The following is a 20,562-nucleotide window of genomic DNA, read 5'->3' as shown; positions in this document are numbered from 1 at the left end:
ACCCATTCTGACCTTTGGTTCAGGGATATGGGGATGCTGCCCAACTAACACACTTCAAGCTGAAGAGAACGGTTTCTGTAGGACAGTATTACACTTACACACTCAGATTCTACTTATGTTGCTCATGAGAAACTAGGCCTGGGATATGTTGCAGACAACATTGCTCCAGACCCAATATTATTATGTATATCTATTTGGTTTAACCCCCACACCACACTAAAGCGGCAAACTGTATTGTCTCACCTGTGATCAAGGAGATACCTTGGCTTCAGTATATCACAAACTGGGGCAAACATGTTGGGTAGAATTGAGCGATTTACTAGTTAAAAAGTGTGACATATCCAGGGCCAAGAAATGATTTTGTGAGTTTAAAACTAACATAAGAGAAGGCAAGGAGCTTCTAATACCCACTGTAAAGGATTACATGCTCATCAAGACCACAGCCGCTGTGGATTCATATCTGCATTAAGTGTTTTTCAAAATTCTGGTTCAGGCGGTTTGCGGTCTCCTTTTTTCCCCCCTTGTGTCAATACAATTCTGTGTCTCTATTGGTGTGACTTTGTGTTGAACTTTCTTGCAAACTCACTAACATTTTGTATTTTATTTTGTACATTTTATCAAGGTTTGATCTTTACATTTTTAAAGCCAGTATTCAGAGAGTATCATTCAGCCAAAAGTGCAGCAGCACTTTACTTTTTTGCAGACGCTACGTAACCCTCTTGTGTGTTATGCAGTTGTCTGATTTCTGAAATCTGTGGTTGCAGGAAAACTGCTCTTTTAAATTAATTTGTTTTATCTGTATTTTGTGACCTTGGGATTAATTTCTTTAGTCCCTTCATGTGTCACATGATGCTCTTTATGATGATTTGCTGTTGCTGTAATGGAATAAAGAATATGTCAATATAAGTAAAAGTAACCATTAATAATAATTTCTGCATATTGTTCTGAGGCCCCTTTAGTTATGACCTGCTGTATCTTGGTCTTGACTATACTTTGAAATCATTGTCAGTACAGTGGCTCAAAAAGGAAGCTGGGGTAACAGAAACAGGCTAGGTGATAAGAGGACATGGAGAACCTAGCAGCTTGCTTTTTTTGTCCATAAAGCACCAGAACAGGTACTCTGTTTCCATCTTCTGGAAGGAGTTTTCATGTTTGTGACTAGAAGGCTAAAAATGCAGGTTGCTATGTTGAGTAATTTTTACTTACAGTAACAACTTATGTATCTTAGTCTTGTAGTTACTTTAGCCAAAAAGCCTACCCTCTAATCCATTCAACTCTGACCTGGTATTATACTTCAGCTCAATAACGGAGACTAAAGAGAGAGGTACTTTGATCCTGTGCATGTCCAACTTTTTTTGCATTTCTTAAAGTGCCTTGCACCTGGTATTCTAGCAATGATATATTTATAACACATGTATAACTTAAGACTACACATACTAAAGTTACTGTGATAAGAAAGTGTCTGTTAAGCATTTTCAAAAGATTTCTTCCTTATGGTTTCACTGATTTGTTTTATTTTACTTTAGACAAAGATGAAGTCCTTTTCAGTGGAGCACAGAAATCAAGACCAACCCCTTTTACAGCCCAAACAGGTATTTTGTCCTCTGCTATTAAAGAAAAGAGTAATCTTTGATCTTGTCTCCATAGTTAAATTTGGAGTTACACTGTCCAGTGCTACAATCTTAATTGTCTTTTGCTATGGCTTAGATAGGTTTTGTACCGTCTTCTGCAAGAGGGCACGTCCCTCATAAATGGTTCCCTATGCCTCCGCTATTGCCCAAGCAGGGACTCTGTGCTCTGCTACAATTCAAACAGATAAACAGACATCCACCTTCTAGATATCCTGCCTACATCTGGGTACATTTAACTCCAGCTTCTGATGGTAATGCTTTGTACCTTTGAAGAATGGTCTATATTAATCTTTGCTCTAGAAGCTCAGTTTGTTCCATAATTTGTCAACTGTACGTCCCAGCAATCTAGACCTACATTGGGACATTAAGTGCCATTGAACTGTAGCAGAAGCAATGCCTAGCGCTTTTAGGAAGGAAAAAAATATAACCTTGAGTATTGAACAACTGTTATCACATCTAGGCTGTGTATTAGCCGTAGCCAAGAGTAGTTGTACCTTTGTCCTTATACTTGGGAAATATTTGTTTAAGCATATTAAATATGTAATTTCGACCTCTGAACTGGAGCCAGGGTTGACTTCTCGCCTTCCTCCTTTTCCAAGAGTCAGAGCAACCCCCGCTCAGATAAAAAAGTTCTACGAGGTCATGTGCCACGTATTTGAGCAGGCTGACCTCTCTGGTGAGCCTTCAGGCCCTGCAGGGTCGAAAGGGGCCCAGTCTTATTTGACGCCGTCGGCTCCAGCCACGGTGCTGGTGGGGACTCAGAGATCAGATAACGGAACTGGGTTGATGCTGGTCGTGCCAGATGACCTCCCCTGGCATTGGACCCGAAGTCTGTGCCTGCAGCGCCGCCAATGCCCATCGGCAATGCCAGCCCCATCCTTATCCCCGACGACACGGAGTCAGAATGATGTTGCTCACTGCCAAGTCAGACGTTAATTGAACCCAGGAATTTTATGTTGTCGCCTGAACACTTTGTGGATGTGTTGGGCTAGGGAGAGGAATTTGAGGGGTCGATGGACCCTCTGGAACACCAGGATGACTCTGCAGAGCAGTTAGACTGGTATGGGGAACTTGGAGGAGCCAGTGGACTGGATACTTCTCCAGATACTAGCATGCTCTCTCCGCCAACTGTGGCTACGGAGGAGGGGGCATCTTATGCCATGGTGGATAAGAGGGCAGCCGAAGTCCTTTGACTGGAGCTGCCCTCAATGGAGGTCAGGACTAATCTCCTAGCTGAAGTGATTAAGCCTGGGGCTTCCCCCTCAGAGAACCCGTATTGCCCTTTAATGAAGCGCTTACTGATGTCCTACTAGGCACATGATCCAAGCCTAGCACAGAGGCTCCTGTTAATAGGACAATTGCCCGCCGCCATCGCCCTGCTCCAGGTGAACAAAAGTTCCTGAGCCAACACCACATCCCAGAAAGCTTGGTGGTGCAGGCCTCCAATTCACAGGGCACGTTCCCTTCCACTCCTCCGTATAGGGAATCCAAGAGGCTAGAGTCATTTGGGAAGAAAATGTTTTCTTCCTACAGCCTGGCATTGCGTTCGGTGAATACGCGTCCTCATTGGGTCATTTCTCCCACTCCATTTGGGAGACGGTTGGGCAAGTGCTGCCTCACGTCCCAGAGGAGGGCGGGGCTGTCCTCTCTCAGGCAGTTAGGGATGGGAGAGATGCAGCAAAATTCACCTTAAGGTGTCGCATTGATACGACTGATTCGCTGGGCAGATCGATTTCCACAACAGTGGCCTTGAGACGTCACACCTGGCTTAGGACAACTGCCTTTTCGGGTGATGTCCATGCAAATCTGATGGACATGCCCTTTGGTGGAACCCGTCTTTTTGGGTAAAATGCAGATTCGGCCCTAGTGAGGTTCAAGGACTCTCAAGCTACGACCTCTCTTCTACTCCTCGTGGCCAGTCTAACTTTCCTACCTTTCACCCCTTTTGTGGCAACGGAAGGTTTTTCCATCCGCAGCAGCCATATCCCAGCCACAGTCCTTCGCAGGCTTCTCAAGCTGCGGCTGGGTCGTGGATGGGGTTCATTCCGGCATAGGAATGGAAACCAAAAGTTATCCAGTATTAGGGGTATCTTTCATAGATTCACATGCCTGAATCAATCCCCGTTGTCGGGGTGGGAGTGCTGGTACATAAATAAAGTAATGTCATATAGACATATATATATATAGTAATGGGCCAGAGGCCTATCATTAGTAACATATCCATGTCCTTTTGTGAAAAGGACTAACCTTTGGCCAAGAGCCAATCAGCTATCACCACCCTCTAGAAACTACCTGGAAGGAGCCCTAGTCCTTCAGATTTTCTACCGCACGTCGTGCTAAGGGAGTCTCCACTGAGCTCTGCTCAGTTTTCCTTATTTCTCTGGATTTTCCAGTACTTTTCTCACAGAACATCTTTATTTGAGTGAGGTTGTCAGTTTACCATGGCTAACACTCCTAAAAAAGGACTTTTTAGACCTTGTGCCTCTTGCAGCAAGAAGAGGCTTCATGTAGATGACTAGCATAAGGATTGCCTTTATTGTCTCTACCCTGACCACTCTGCTAAGGATTGTAAAGTCTGCTGGACTTTTTCAGCAAAGACCCTCAAGGACATAGAGGGGCACCTGTTAATATGGCTTTAGAGACTGAAAGATAAGGACCAGGCAGTCTCTTCTGGTGAGAGTGAGTGTTCCTTTAGGAGTACACATTCATCTCCTAAAAGGCCTAGAGTGACATCCCCAGGACCATCTTCGGAGCCACCTCAAAAGAAGACGCTGAAGTCTTCAGAGGTTCATTCTAAGGCCTTGACTGTGACGGTTTCACCTCAGGACTCTGCTTCTACCTTCAAGAAACCCTTCACGACATCATCAGCTCTGCCTATGACCGCGTCGTCGTCGTCGGGTACGTCCGTTTCATCTATTATATCTATAAAGAAATCGTCGACGAAGACTCCATCGACGCCGACGAAGGCTCCATCGACGTCGACGAAAGCGCCATCGCCGTCGACTAAGTCATCGACGAGACCGTCGACGCCGCAAGAGTTGACAAAATCGTCGTCGATACCATCTGGATCAGTCGTCGACGTCCCTCCGCCGACGACCACCCCGTCGACGGGCTCGACGACGACACAGGCACCTACCTTAAAAAGTACGTATGTTCACTTCAAAATTACTAAGCGCACTCTGACACCGGATTTAACCTCTCCGAGCAGAGTCCAGGCTTTACCACCTGCGCATCTTCTGGACGACGAAGTCTCGGATGAGGGCTCTATGTTCCAGACAGCTACTAGCCCATCTGAACTAAACGTAAAATATCACGAGAGTTCAGATTATGAAGAGCAGGAACAGGACCAACAAGAGGATTACCAAGAGGAATTACAACTTCCTCTTCCTTCTCAACCTATGGTGTGTCTACCCGCATCAATAGTCACGGATCTGCAGTTCTTGATTGCGGACTACAAACAAAGGTTTCCCTCCACACCTCCACCACCTCCAGTGGTTTCTCCTCCGCCTAGACCTCGGTCTCCGCCTCTAGTGCTTCAGCCGGATCCTGCTCCTTCACATCCTCCACCATCCTCAGATGACGAAGAGGAGGAGCAACAGCAGGAGGAAGGGGAACTCCAGGACTCACCTGATGAATGGGATGATTACGTCATTCCATGTCCAGCATCTCCTGTGCCAACGCAAGCCGATTCGACCCCGGAGGACATTGGGGGATTCCATAATATCCTGGAAAGGGTAGCTTTGCGTTTCAAGATTCCAAAAACTACTCAACAATAAGACTGTTTCCTTTATGATTTTAAGGAGCCATTCAAAAAGACTGTTAGGTCCATTACAATCATCGACTACATTTGGATCCAAGGGGTTAAAATCATGCAAAACCCTTCTTCCTTGCCTCCAGTTCTGCCGAGGCTGGACAAAAAATATATGGCTCTAGACCCGGCTCCAGCTTGCCTTTCGGGCTATCCCAAGCCGGACTCGGTCATTACTCAAGCAGCGGAGCGCAAATCCAAAAATCCTTCTGCTGCACTAACTGTGCCACCGGATAAGGAGGGACGAAAACTGGACAATATTGTAAACCGGTTTTCTTTGATGTCGGCGTTGACAGTGCGCGCTTCAAACTCTATGGCACTGTTAGGACGTTACAACCGTCAAATGTGGGCTGATATCGCCCCATATTTGGGATCATTGTCGGAGGAAGCAAAAGAAGAGGCTAAAAAGATTCTCTTAGAAGGCGAACGCTCAGCCTCAGAGATGAATGATTGTGCGATGGATATCGCTTCCACGGGATTCCAACAACTTGCTGGAGCTGGGGTACTAAGACGACAAGGCTGGCTCAAAGCAACTACTTTCCGACCGGAAGTGCAAACTAAGGTGCTTGACATGCCTTACGACGGCCAACTTCTGTTTGGGGCACACATTGATGAGGCGCTTCAAGGTATTAAAAAAGATACCGATATAGCGAAGGCACTGGGTACCCTCCAGTTTAAAAATCCTCCCTTTCGGGGCTCAAGAGGGAGAGGCCAATCTTCAAAAGGTGATTTTCAAAGTTACCGGTCCTCATACAGCTCAAATCAGCAGTACAAACCCCAATATCAGCAAAGACAGCAACAACAGTCGTCCTACACGAAATCTTCCTTTCGTGGTAGAGGAGGAAAGAAGGACACAGCCAGAAGACAATGACTTCTCTCTGCCACAGGTCTCCACTTCTTCTCCACAGTGCAAAGTTGGAGGAAGAATTTCATCTTTCCTACAAAATTGGAGAAAGATTACTACGGATCGATGGGTCCTCCAACTAGTTCGCTTCGGACACTCTCTGGAATTCATAGAAACTCCGCCTCAAACCCCTCCTCGCCCAATGCTCCACAAGAATTTACATCTGCTGCAATTGGAACTCTCATTAATACTCCAGAAAGGCGCTATAGAAAGAGTCCCTCGCGGTCAGAGAGGCAAGGGGTTCTACTCCAGATTCTTCTTAATTGGGAAGAAAGAGAAGAAATGGAGACCTATATTGGACTTGAGGGACCTAAACAAGTATCTCAAAAAACAGTCATTCCTTATAGTGTCGATTCAGGAGGTGCTACGACTCCTCAATGCAAATGATTTCATGGTGTCTCTAGACCTTCAAGACGTTTATTTTCACGTGCCTATCCACAGGAATCACAAGCAATACCTCAGGTTTGCTGTGGCTGCAAACACTACCAGTTTCGGGTGTTGCCTTTCGGCCTGAAGTCGGCACCACACATTTTTACAAAATGCCTGTCTCCAGTAGCAGCGTACCTCCGGCAACATCACCAAGTCTTCCCATACTTGGACGACTGGCTCGTCAAGGCACCTTCTTTTGCAGGCGTGACCAAGTCCTCCAACGCCTGTCTTCAACTTTTCAACGACTTGGGCCTTACTCTCAATCAAGAGAAATCTGTCCTTCAGCCGTTCCAGCGTCTCACTTTCCTAGACGCTGTCCTAGATACGGCTCAAAAGAAAGCATTCCCTTCGAAGTAGCGTCAATCCAAGCTGGCTTCCTTGGCAGCCCGTGTACAAACCAAAAGAAACCTCACGGTGCGCCTTACAAGTCCCTGCTAGGGATGATGTCCTCTTGCATCCTGTTAGTTCCACCCTGCCGTCTTCATATGCGCCCTCTTCAAGAAGCGCTATCCACTCAATGGATCTGTTTGCAACCAAACAGAACGCCAAATGCCAACATTACGCAAGCTGGCGTCCCCAGAAGGGTTCTCTAGGGAATGCATTTTCGATCGCATGGTTCAACGTCTTTGAGTACGCATTTCCTCCATTTCCCCTGATTCCCAGGGTCCTCCGGAAGCTGAAGGCGGAACATTGTACCCTGATCTTGATAGCTCCAGCTTGGCCGCGCCAGCACTGGTTCACTGAGCTTCATCTCCTATCGCTGGAACCGCCGATCCCATTGAAACTGTGCCCCAATCTCCTCATAATGAACCATGGACAAGTCCAACATCCGGATCCAGCATCTCACAAATTATCGGCTTGGCTCCTGAGTTCAGAGAATTCCAGAACATAGACATCCTGCAAGATTGCAGAGCTGTTCTAGCCCGGGCTCGGGCTCACAGTACCAACAAAACGTATTCCCTGAAATGGAAAAGGTTCTGCATCTGGTGCAAATCAAAGAAAATACATCCTTTTTCTTCGTCGCCTGCACAGATTTTGCCTTACCTTCTTCATTTGGCAAACTCAGGTCTTGCTCATGCTTCAATAAAAGTTCACCTGGCTGCCATATCTCATTTCAGACGTTCCTCAACTGGTGCTTCCCTCTGGTCCAGTAGACTCATAAAACAATTTCTTAAAGGTTTGTTCAGGACATTCCCTCCGGTGAGGTCTTTACTGCCTACCTGGCAGCAAAACATTGTGCTTGCTCAATTAATGAAACATCCCTTTGAGCCAATACACAAAACTGATATCAAATATCTGTCCTGGAAAACGGCTCTTCTACTGGCGCTTACCTCAGCTTGACGTTTAAGCGAACTCCAAGCCTTCTCAATTCAAGACCCTTTCCTCCAATTCAGGCAGGACAGAGTGATTCTAAGGACTAATCCTAAATTCATTCCAAAGGTCCCATCTGACTTTCACCTTAATGTGCCTATAGTCCTGCGGTCTTTCTTCACGAATCCACTTTCCGCAGCAGAGAGGTCTCTCCACTCTCTTGATCTCAAACGCTGTCTTAAGCTCTACATCCACAGAGCAGACATATTTCGGAAATCTAACCAACTCTTCGTTGCCTTTAGCAGACCTAGGAAAGGTCTTCCATTGACTAAGCAGAGCATTTCACGTTGGATCTCTGCAGCTATTGCTTTCTGTCATCGGCAAGCAGGACATCCTCTGCATTCCAAGGTTCGTGGTCATTCCACTAGAGCAGTCTCAACCTCCATGGCGCTCTTTGCGGGAGTGCCCATCATTGACCTCTGCAGAGCGGCGACATGGAAGACGCTGCATACGTTCACCAGGCGCTACTGCTTGGATTCTGAACTTATGAAAGATGCAGCAGTGGGACAAGCTGTGCTCCGTAATTTGTTTCACTAGAGGTGAGCCTTATCTTTCATCCCACCTTCCTACCGTCTACTTGCACATTTCTCTCTTCTACTGCATTTTGGTACCTTTTGCATTTCACAATTGATATGTTATTATCTAGTGCGATTTCACGTTGTACCATTCGAAATGTGCTTGTTATTGCTCGCTACTCAAGATACCCCTAATACAGGATAAGAAATGTCTTACTTACCTGTAACTGCAGTTATCCAGTATTGGTATAGATTCATATGCAACCCACTTACCTCCCCTGGAAGGGCTCACCTTAGTTTCTTTCAGTAGTATACTACTTAGCACTGTGCTTACGAAAATCTACGGGACTCTGGCTCCTTTCAGGAAGGTGGTGATAGCTGATTGGCTCTTGGCCAAAGATTGGTCCTTTTCACAAAAGGACATGGATATGTTACTAATGAGGCCTCTGGCCCATTACTATATATATGTCTATGTGACATTACTTTATTTATGTACCGGGGACTCCCACCCAGACGACGGGGAATGATTCAGGCATGTGAATCTATGAAAGATACCAATACTGGATAACTGCAGTTACAGGTAAGTAACGCATGGGTGTGGAAACCTGGCGTCGAAGGTTGGGTATTTTGTGTTTGCATGTGTGGCAAACAGATCTATGTCTGGGTGGCCCCACATGTGGAAAAATGGTTTAAGATCTTGAAGATGAAGTTTCCATTTGTGGATCTGCTGTGCCTGACGACTGAGCAGATCCGCAATCTGATTGTGCACTCCTGGAAGATGTTCAGCCAGAAGATATATATATTGTGGTAGCTGAGACAGCATGAGGTTTGCCGTAGTCTGAAGGTGGGAGACGGCAGACTGGAGCTAGGACGCCTTCAACAGACAGTCGCAGAGGAAGGAGGAAGATTGACACCCCTAACCTGCCCAGATGAGCTGTGACCACTGCCATTAACTTGGTGAACACCCAAGGGCCACTGGTAAGGCCGAAGGGGAGCACGGTAAACTGAAAGTGCTTGCGGCCTACCTTGAACCGCAGGTAGCGCCTGTGGGCCGGCAGAATGGGATGTGAGAATACCCATCCTGCAGGTCCAACGCTACCATCCAGTCTCCTAGGTCTAGGGCAGACAAGACCTGAGTAGAGTGAGCATCTTGAATTTCTCCTTCCTGCGGAAGAGATTGACGGTCCAAAGTTCTAAAATGGGCTGCAACCCTTTGTTTTTCTTGGAAATCAGAAAATAGCGGGAACACTTTGTGCTAGCTGAGACAGCTGCAACGAGTGTCTTCCTACTTGTTTTTGTATGTAATACATTGCTGTCATATTTTCCATGCGGACAAGGACAGTTTTGTTGAGAAGATGTGCTTGGAACAACTTTAAAGCTAGAAATATTGCTAGTAAATCTAGGTGATTGATGTGGAGCAGTTTTTGTTGGGTGGTCCACTTGCCCTGAATTGTTTGGTTTAATAGATGGGCTCCCCAGCCGGTGAGTGATGCGTCCGCTGTTAGCACTATCTGTGGAATTGGCTAAGGAGCGTCTGCCCTCTGGAAAGGTTTTGTGTGTTCCACCACTGTAGTGAGCGATGTGTGCGGCTGACAACAAACAACAGATCTGTAAGTTGACCTTAAGCCTGATTCCACTAACGTGCTAAGCATTCTTGTAAGGGGCACATCTAAAGTCTTGTGTGAGGTACTGTGAAGATGCAAGAAGCCATCATTCCTATGAGCTGCATAAACACTCGAGCTGGAAGGGAGTGTTGTGATTGAAATTTTGTGATGAGGGTTTGCATACTTGCTATCCTGGCTGGATTATGGTATGCTAGAGCTTTGGAAGTGTCTATGGTGGGCCCTAGATACTGATGTAGGTAGGAGGGCTGTAGATGTGACTTGGCATGGTTGATTGTGAACCCCAAGTGGTGTAGCAGTAGAATTGTTTGGTGCGTGTGATGAATAAACTGACTGTGTGACTTGGCTTTTAACTGCCAGTTGTCCAGGTTTGGAAACGCATGGATTTGTTGTCTTCGCAAGTGTGCAGCAAGACACTTTGTGAAGACCCTGGGTGCTGTGGTTACCCAGAATGGGAGAACCTTGAACTGATCATGTTGGCCGTCCACTGTGAATCTTAGATATTTCCTGTAAGCACGGTGTATTGGAATATGGAAGTAGGCGTCCTTGAGAACTAATGTTGCAAGAAAGTCGCCTTGTTGAAGTAGTGGAAGGACTTATTGAAGAGGGATCATATGAAAGTGATCTGACTGTATGTAGAAGTTTAAATGGTCTGAAGTCCAGTATTGGTCTGAGAGTACCGTCCTATTTGGGATTAGAAAATATAGGGAGTAAACCCCTGAGCCTTAATGCTCATGGGGAGCTGGTTCTATTGCATGTTTTTGAAGCAGTGAGAGAACTTCTTGCTTGAGAATCGTCAGATGTTCCGTGGACATTAGGCGCTGTTTGGGCGGTATCTTGGGGAGAGTTGCAGTAAGTTCCAGGCAGTAATCATAGTGGATAATTCGTTTTACCCACTTGTCTGTAGTGATAGAATTCCAGACAGGTAGGAACTGTGAGTGTCTCCCTCCGACTGGAGTGGAATGGTCTGTAGGGAAATCACAGTTAGTGGGGGAGGTGCGAGTATTGTTACCTCGGCCTCTCCCTTTGTTGTTATTTCCCCTGTACCCACCTCTGAAATATTTTTTGTTGGAGGATGTTTGTGTGGGACCTTTGTAGGAGGAGGAAGCAGTATCAGTACAGATGTTTTTGGATGCACCCCAATAAAAGGAGCGATGAAAGGAGCCTCGTGTAGACGGAGACTGTAATGCTCTCATAGATTTTGCAGTCGCTCTTTTTTCATTTTCTCTAATATTGTGTCTACAGCTGGGCCAAAAAGTTGTTCCTGATTGAACTGCTGATTGAGGACAGTAGTTTTCACTTCATGTTTGAAGCCAGAAATGCTAAACCATGCATGTCTTCACTGTAACACAGTAGTGTTGATTGATCTAGATGCAGTGTCTGTCTGTTGCACGGAGGGCACATTTAATGGATGCGTTTGTTATTAACTTGCCTTCCTGAATCAAATCATTGGCTTTGGCCTTGTATTGGTCAGGCAAATGCTGCATAGGCCCTCAAGCTCGTCGTAGTGAGCTCTATCGTATCTGGCAAGTTATGCTTGTGCATTAGCTATCCTCCAGTGATTAGCTGCTTGGGAGGCAACTTGTTTGTAGGAAGCGTCTAGCAGTTTTGACTCTTTGTCTGGAGGTGGGGCATCACCGGAGGTCTAGGAGTTGGCCCGCTTCCTAGCATTGGTCACTACCAGGGAATCTAAGTGGAGTTGACCTTTAATGTAGGTGGGATCATTAGGGGCAGGTTTACATTTTTTATCAATCTGAGGATTGAGAATCCTGGTCCTGACGGGGTCTTTGAAGAGGTCTAAAGCATGTTTAATGACACCTTTAAGCATGGGTAATGTCTTTACTGTCCTTTGTGACTGTGCAAAAGTGTCTACCAGGAAGTCCTCCTCTGTGGGGTCTGAATGCATTTGCATGCCATGATATTGGGCAGCCCTATCAATGAGCTGACTAAAGCCAATTTTGTCATCTGGGGGGGATAGTCTGGTTGGGTATGCCTCTAGATCAGGGAGGCCTGGAGGATCTACAGGGTGACTAGTCAAGTCAACTTTATTCGATTAATTAAAATAATAAATGTACACATATAAATCACATTCAATAAATACAATATTAAAACAATGGACAGAATTAAAATCGTGGGAAAATCCTTATGAAGATCATTTACAAATCTCTTAAGTATACAAGTACGGGAAAATACAGTAAAATTCATGGTTCGATTATGCCCAGGCCTCTTAATTTCTTTGATCCTACGGCTGCTACAAGACAACTAGCAATATTAAAGATATTACATGTGTTGTCCAGTAATTGCAAATACATTAAGGTAGGTTTAACCTGTAGGAACCCCGAACCTCTTAAAAGTGGGATAATAAACTTTTCCTATTAGAGTAATGTTTGCAAAAGAACATAAAGTGCATACTGTCTTGGGTTGAGCAATTATCACAGTCACAGAATGCTTCCTTTTCGGGTATAGTCCATCCCTGAAATGTTCCCAATAAAAGGTGTATCTGATTGAACTGAAATCTAGTTAACAACCAACGATGGTATGGTCTTGTTGCTACCTTTTAAATACGGTTCAATGGATGGAGAGGTGACTAATAGGAAATGGGCTCTCACCGTAGGCTTTTATAGTTCCTCAGGCTCTCGTTCCTGCGACATTAGGGACAAAAAATGCTTTTTAACCCACTTTATATCTCCTTTAACAATGCCCTCGGGTTTCATAGATTTCTGGTCACCCCAGTTTCGAAAACATTACCTTAACATACGAAAGCCACTGTATTTCATTTCCCCTATCTAAGTTAATACAGTCTTTTAAAATACGACGATTTAGCGTTAACTCAGGATTAAGCCACGTTTTTAACCAGCAAGTAAGGGGAGCCATGCTAATCAAATCACAAACAAACCCCATTCCTAACTCCTGGTGAATAGCAAATGTTGGGGTGGATTGAGGAATACATAAAAGGCAACAAAACAATTTATTTTTGGCCCTTCGCACATCTTCCACAGGTTTATATCCCCAGATTGCAGCACCGTATAATGTTAATGCAAGACATTTTGCTTTATAAATTGCAAGTATTGCCTCGAAAGTCCTTCCCCCTAACCGCTGTGTGAAATTTAGCAGGGCTGATCCCGCTCGCACTAGGGCATTCCTTTTTGCTAACCTCTGGGGCGTCCATGTACAGCTGTCATCAAACAAAACCCCTAGGTACGTAAAGGCCTTCACTCTTTGGATCTCAACCCCTTTGCAATAAAAAGTTTTCACTTTGTTCTTGCGGGCACCATGGACATGACATGAGATTTGGTAGTATTAACCACCAAATCCAGTGAGGTCATAAATTCCCCAAAAGAGTACAATAGCCTCTGTAAACCTATCGGGGTACGTGCCAATAGGGCGGCGGCTTCCGCGTATAGGAGAACTGGGATGATACTACTTCCTATACGCGGAACGTCCAAAGTAGCAGTTTCCAAGGATTTCTCTAAAGCATTAATATATAATGTAAAGAGTAGAGGGGCCAGGATACACTGTAGTCATCCCATGTGTCCTGTGGTATGTTAGTGTCATAATCAGGATCATTGAGTGGTCATTACTTCCACCTCCACCCCCTAGGTCATCATCATCCTGTGGTGGTGGTGAGTATGGAGGAAGTATAGGAGACTTTGGAGGAGAGAAAGACTCAGTAGGAAGAACAGGAGAAGAGGGTCTAAATGGTGAAGTTGAACAGTCTTTTTTTCTTCACAGGCACCTCAGGAATGTGTGAGGTGTCGAATTTTCTTTTGTTGGAGGGGGTACGGATAATATGGCCTGTTTGAAGGTCCACATGCAGTGTTTTCTGTTTCGGATCGATGGGATCTGGTAGAAACAGTTCCTCCTCGTTTGCGTGTGCTTTCGGTGCAGATTTTTTCAGTTTGGGCGTGGTTTAGGTTTGACTGGGGCCTTTGAAGGGGTTTTTATGTCCTTTGGCTTCAGTGTCGACTCTGAAATCTTTTTCGGATCCAGCGGTTTTTGAGTTGTCTTCGGTTCTGAGGCCTTTTGGTTTTTCGGTACCGAACTGCTTGGCGCCAAGGCCTTTTTAGCGGCAGGGGGATATGTTCCTGCTTTCGGTACCAACTGTGCTTTTGGGGCACTGGTGTGTGGCTTGCTCGGTCCCGAGCCGCCGGAAGGCTTTTCTTTTGTCTTCGGAGCCGAGCCTGGAGGTTGGGCTTCTGAAGTGCTCTTTCTGTCTCGGCTAAGGCCTTCAGGCGCAGTATTGACCAGAGCCTTCTTTTTGGGTGGGATAGGGTCAGGGGCAGTTGTACTCACTCGTTGACCTGAAGTGATGTGGTCATCGGAGTCGTCGTCATCGGCCTCGGATACGATATTGAGCTCCTCTGAATCCTCTGCCTCTGGGACGTCGGGTCTTCATTGAAGATATCTTCTGGCACCGGTGCCGATCGTTGCACCATGACGTGTTGTCGAGCCAGGTAATCACGGATAGTTTTCTTGGATCGAAAAGAGGCACAGGCCTTGCAAGATTTTTCTTTGTGTTTAGGCAAGAGACAAAGGTTGCATACCTTGTGATGGTTTCTGTGTGGAAATTTAGCTCCACACTGGAGGCATTCTTTAAATGGAGTCCTTTCCATTAGCCGTAGGCACGAATGGCGTTGATAGGCCATCAAACAAAACAATACCGTAGATTGTGATGTTTTGCGTGTTGAAGAGGTCTGGAAACATGGTACTGATCCGGAGCGCTGAAGTTACATCCAAACTCGATGGCGGAAAAAAAACAATCTAACGATGGAGTTGATGCCCATGCGCACTATCGTTCAAGGGAGGAGTCGCGTATCCCGTGACTACAAAGACTTCTTCCAAGACAACAACAAGGTGCAAGCATCTGAGCCCACCACCAGAAGGCGATCCATGCAAAAGTATGAATTCTGGAGCTCATATGCCTCAAACACATTAGTTAGTGATAGTTCGCTTACCGACTCACCCATCCTTCCCATTCTGCGAACTGATTTCTAGGATTAAGGTCATCTCTTTCAGGGCCCTAGTTTCAATGCACCAGTGGTCAGTATCTTGCATGGCTCTGCGTTCCTGGCACATAAAGTTGTGTACAGAATTGACGTCCGCGCGCAAGGCCAGCTTCTAAATAGCTGCCGCAACGTCATTTCGTTGACCACAACCCCAACAACGGAGGCAGAGCCGCACAACGCCACCTTCCCACGCACAGGGGTACTGCTGCCGAAAACTTTCCGGATATAGTCTAACGCCTGGGGGTACTTCTATGGTAAGGAATCTATCACTAAATAATTTTTCTAACAGATATATCGTTACCGAAGGTAAGTAACTTGTTCAATAAGAGGCAGACCGGAGGACAGCAAAAATCACAGCACAGCCCCAAGGACCGTAAATAAGGCTGCTCCTGCCTTAGCGCGCACCAGCCCTCAGAATAAACGGACAGGGCTAAGCTGCCTCCCTGCGCTCCAAACTCAGGAACGAAGTGCAAGCAAACGTGCCCGGAGGCTTTACCGCGGGACAATGTCGCAATACAGACCCCTGCCGGGGTATAGTTTAATGTATAAAGCAAGGGATACAAACCCAGCTTTGCGTAAAAGGTGAGGACAGCGGGGGACAGGGCTTGCCTGGACTCGACTGCTGCAGAGCGGTTCCTCTGCTGAGGAAACCGCGATGCGGGAGCAACGAGATGGGCGACACCCCCTAGCGGGCCTTCAAAGCACCATAGACAAGATGGCTCCGGCATCGTAAGGAGCGCAAACCCTTCCGCGGCCGGCAGGGAATCTGCAATTTAAAAATGAGATTAGTCAAGGCCACAGTAGCAAATAACATTACCCGGCGAAGCCAGAATGAACAACGCTACAGGGAAGCAATAAATAAATACCGAAAACAGGCAATACAATGATAAACAGAAAACGAGAAAAAAAAGTGTGACTTAACTGGCTACGAAGCAGCAAAGAAAGAGGAGGGACAGACAACATGGAAGGACTATGTGCTGGTTATGGACACTATAGAAGAACTTATTGTGGAACCTCCCTTGGTGTTTTGGGAGTTGAAGTTTTTTTTATTCATGTTTGTTCTTGTGATTAATTCAGAAAAAAGGATAATGTAGTTTTTCTGGCTGCTATAAAATTTGAATGTTAATAAAGGCAGAGAAAGAAAAGCATAATCTGAGCCTCCAGTCCGGACATAGAATTGTCAGTCAACAATGATCTTTATTGCTTCGGACTGGTCCAGGCAATAGTGGTATCTGGACCATCTACAAACGTAGTTTAAGCCACACAAGAAGTTTTCATGTAAACAGAAGTCTTGACCAGATCCCAGGCATGCAGGTTCATATCGGAGTAAGCTGAGCGCCCCTCACTGAGGGCATTTTATTCCTTTATATGGAGGAGATTTTATATCTGGTGTTGACAGAAACAGAGCCGCAGATTTCACTCTTCCATATTTGCTGCATCTGGCTCAATCAAAATTACAATTTGCCTCGATAAAAGCTTCATCTGTGTTTCTTCGGAGACTTTATAGGTTGCCTGAAGAGGGTTTTTCCTACTACTGAATCTCCAGTTCCCCCTTGGGAATTGAAATTGGTACTAGGCAAATTGATTGGCCCATCATTTGACCCCTTTTACAAGGCTTCCTTGCAGCATCTATCATAGAAGATGGACTTCCTCACAGGAACAATGTCAGTCTCTAGAGTTAAGAGATCAAAGTATTATTTGATGTATTATATGATGCCTTATGTAGTATGCAAAATGTGTCACACCACCATAATAATGATCCTAATTTTTTTCAGCATGTACTCAACAACCATGGTGCTAACCCACGTCAGACATTCATTCTGCACAGTTCAGAATCAGGCAGGCTTACTCAGTAAGCAAAAGGGAAAACTTGTATATTCCAGTTCTAACTCGTAAAATGTATTCTTCATTTGAAGCAAGGAAAAGGTTACTACTTGGAATTATTTACTACATGAGTAAAGTGCATCTGCAGAATTTTGGACTTTTCCTCATTAAATATATTTTTATAAGGCTGAGAACTTCAAAATGGCAACTATGGTATAGATAGTGAAATCTCTTCAGCAGAATGACTGGCTGCCAAAAGTGCATCTAATGGGCATCCAGTTTCGCATTATCATTTGGCCGACACGCTGCCAACATCTCAGATGTTGAATGCTTTGTAAAATGGTTAATAGCAGCAAGGATAGACATTTTATTGTAAATGAACTGGGCGCTGTGGACTGTTAGTGACTCCTACAGAATTCTCAATCACTTCATGGGTGAAATCAGATTTACAATTAAAAGGAAGCCATGAACCCTTTCCTGATGTTAGTAGATCAGTTGATCTAATTTACGCAATTTCATTTAAGTTTATTATTAGTAGTGAGTTTTCCCCTTGTGGAAACATGGATAAAAGAAACTTCACTAAGGCCATATTAAAGTGGTGATTCATTTGAGGTGGTACTGGAATGCATGTCTACGCCCAACAATTGACAGATTAGAATTCAAGCTTCTCTTGAGTCAAAGTTTTATCTTTCAGCGTTATTGCAAACCCTTTTCAACCAGCTGTTAAAGCAGCACATTTTCGGTGGAGGCTCCTAGTAGATTCCCATAGCTTCCCCAAAGCAGTGTCTGTCTCTGTGAAAACAAGCATTTGCAATGCAAAAGGTCTCGCATTAGGAAAGTTTGAGCTATTGGTATTGTAAATGACAATTTTTTTTATGTATGTGTTGGTTTTGAAAATAGCGAAATTAATAGCTTTGTCATTTACAATACCAATTGTTAGAACTTTCACAAATGTGACACCTATAGCATTTGTAATGCAATATGTGTTGTATTTAAGTGACTTACATGTATTGCTATTACAAATAACAATGGCTTTTAATTTTTTTAAATATTTAATACTTAATAAAAGTTATTGTAATCTATAATGGCAATAGCTTAAACTTTTGTAAATAACTTTTGTGAAGATTATGTTCAGTGTATTTTATTGTGACGAAAATCCAAGAACAGAAGTGAAATATTAACATCTTTTTGTGACATTTGTAATAAAGCTTGAAACATTGAGAGAACATATTTGAACCAGTGATGCTGTGGTTGCGCCGAGTGATGCTGTGGTTGCGCCGAGTGATGCTGTGGTTGCGCCGAGTGATGCTGTGGTTGCGCCGAGTGATGCTGTGGTTGCGCCAAGTGATGCTGTGGTTGCGCCGAGTGATGCTGTGGTTGCGCCGAGTGATGCTGTGGTTGCGCCGAGTGATGCTGTGGTTACGCTGAGTGATGCTGTGTTTGCGCCGAGTGATGCTGTGGTTGCGCCGAGTGATGCTGTGGTTGCGCCGAGTGATGCTGTAGTTGCGCCGAGTGATGCTGTAGTTGCGCCGAGTGATGCTGTAGTTGCGCCGAGTGATGCTGTAGTTGCGCCGAGTGATGCTGTAGTTGCGCCGAGTGATGCTGTAGTTGCGCCGAGTGATGCTGTAGTTGCGCCGAGTGATGCTGTGGTTGCGCCGAGTGATACTGTGGTTGCGCCGAGTGATACTGTGGTTGCGCTGAGTGGTTGCGCTGAGTGGTTGTGCTGAGTGATGCTGTGGTGACACTGGGTGACGCTGTGGTGGCGCTGAGTGATGCATTCTTGGCCCTGAGTGATGATGTGGTTTTGCTGAGTGATGCTGTTGTGGTGCTGAGTGATGCTGTGGTAGTGCTGAGTGATGCTGTGGTGCTGCTGAGTGATGCTGTGGTGCTGCTGAGTGATGCTGTGGTGCTGCTGAGTGATGCATTCTTGGCCCTGAGTGATGCTGTGGTGCTGCTGAGTGATGCTGTGGTGGAGCTGAGTGATGCTGTGGTGGAGCTGAGTGATGCTGTGGTGGATCTGAGTGATGCTGTGGTGGATCTGAGTGATGCTGTGGTGGATCTGAGTGATGCTGTGGTGGATCTGAGTGATGCTGTGGTGGATCTGAGTGATGCTGTGGTGGAGCTGAGTGATGCTGTGGTGGAGCTGAGTGATGCTGTGGTGGAGCTGAGTGTGGTGGAGCTGAGTGATGCTATGGTGGAGCTGAGTGATGCTGTGGTGGAGCTGAGTGATGCTGTGGTGGAGCTGAGTGATGCTGTGGTGGAGCTGAGTGATGCTGTGGTGGAGCTGAGTGATGCTGTGGTGGAGCTGAGTGATGCTGTGGTGGAGCTGAGTGATGCTGCGGTGGCGCTGAGTGATGCTGCGGTGGCGCTGAGTGAAGCATTCTTGGCCCTGAGTGATGCTGTGGTGGTGCTGAGTGATGCTGTGGTGGAGCTGAGTGATGCTGTGGTGGAGCTGAGTGATGCTGTGGTGGAGCTGAGTGATGCTGTGGTGGAGCTGAGTGATGCTGTGGTGGCGCCGAGTGATGCTGTAGTTGCGCCGAGTGATGCTGTAGTTGCGCCGAGTGATGCTGTAGTTGCGCCGAGTGATGCTGTAGTTGCGCCGAGTGATGCTGTGGTTGCGCCGAGTGATACTGTGGTTGCGCCGAGTGATACTGTGGTTGCGCTGAGTGGTTGCGCTGAGTGGTTGTGCTGAGTGATGCTGTGGTGACACTGGGTGACGCTGTGGTGGCGCTGAGTGATGCATTCTTGGCCCTGAGTGATGATGTGGTTTTGCTGAGTGATGCTGTTGTGGTGCTGAGTGATGCTGTGGTAGTGCTGAGTGATGCTGTGGTGCTGCTGAGTGATGCTGTGGTGCTGCTGAGTGATGCTGTGGTGCTGCTGAGTGATGCATTCTTGGCCCTGAGTGATGCTGTGGTGCTGCTGAGTGATGCTGTGGTGGAGCTGAGTGATGCTGTGGTGGATCTGAGTGATGCTGTAGTTGCGCCGAGTGATGCTGTAGTTGCGCCGAGTGATGCTGTAGTTGCGCCGAGTGATGCTGTAGTTGCGCCGAGTGATGCTGTGGTTGCGCCGAGTGATACTGTGGTTGCGCCGAGTGATACTGTGGTTGCGCTGAGTGGTTGCGCTGAGTGGTTGTGCTGAGTGATGCTGTGGTGACACTGGGTGACGCTGTGGTGGCGCTGAGTGATGCATTCTTGGCCCTGAGTGATGATGTGGTTTTGCTGAGTGATGCTGTTGTGGTGCTGAGTGATGCTGTGGTAGTGCTGAGTGATGCTGTGGTGCTGCTGAGTGATGCTGTGGTGCTGCTGAGTGATGCTGTGGTGCTGCTGAGTGATGCATTCTTGGCCCTGAGTGATGCTGTGGTGCTGCTGAGTGATGCTGTGGTGGAGCTGAGTGATGCTGTGGTGGATCTGAGTGATGCTGTGGTGGATCTGAGTGATGCTGTGGTGGATCTG

The 20,562-nt window shown here is 46.1% G+C and overlaps 1 protein-coding gene across 2 annotated transcripts in view; it reads left to right on the top strand.

Moving 5' to 3' along the window:
- The window catches only part of UNK (unk zinc finger), a 670,943-nt gene that overhangs the window by 535,735 nt on the left and 114,646 nt on the right, over positions 1–20,562 (top strand). For both annotated transcript variants that reach the window (XM_086930733.1, XM_086930732.1), the window contains exon 10: positions 1,527–1,592. In XM_086930733.1, coding sequence (XP_086786859.1) covers positions 1,527–1,592 — 66 coding nt within the window. The remainder of the gene's footprint in view (positions 1–1,526; positions 1,593–20,562) is intronic.

This window comes from Lissotriton vulgaris, chromosome 7 (assembly GCF_964263255.1).
Source record: "Lissotriton vulgaris chromosome 7, aLisVul1.2, whole genome shotgun sequence".
NCBI classification, from domain to species: domain Eukaryota; kingdom Metazoa; phylum Chordata; class Amphibia; order Caudata; family Salamandridae; genus Lissotriton; species Lissotriton vulgaris.
This window is presented reverse-complemented; position numbering and strand designations above follow the sequence as displayed.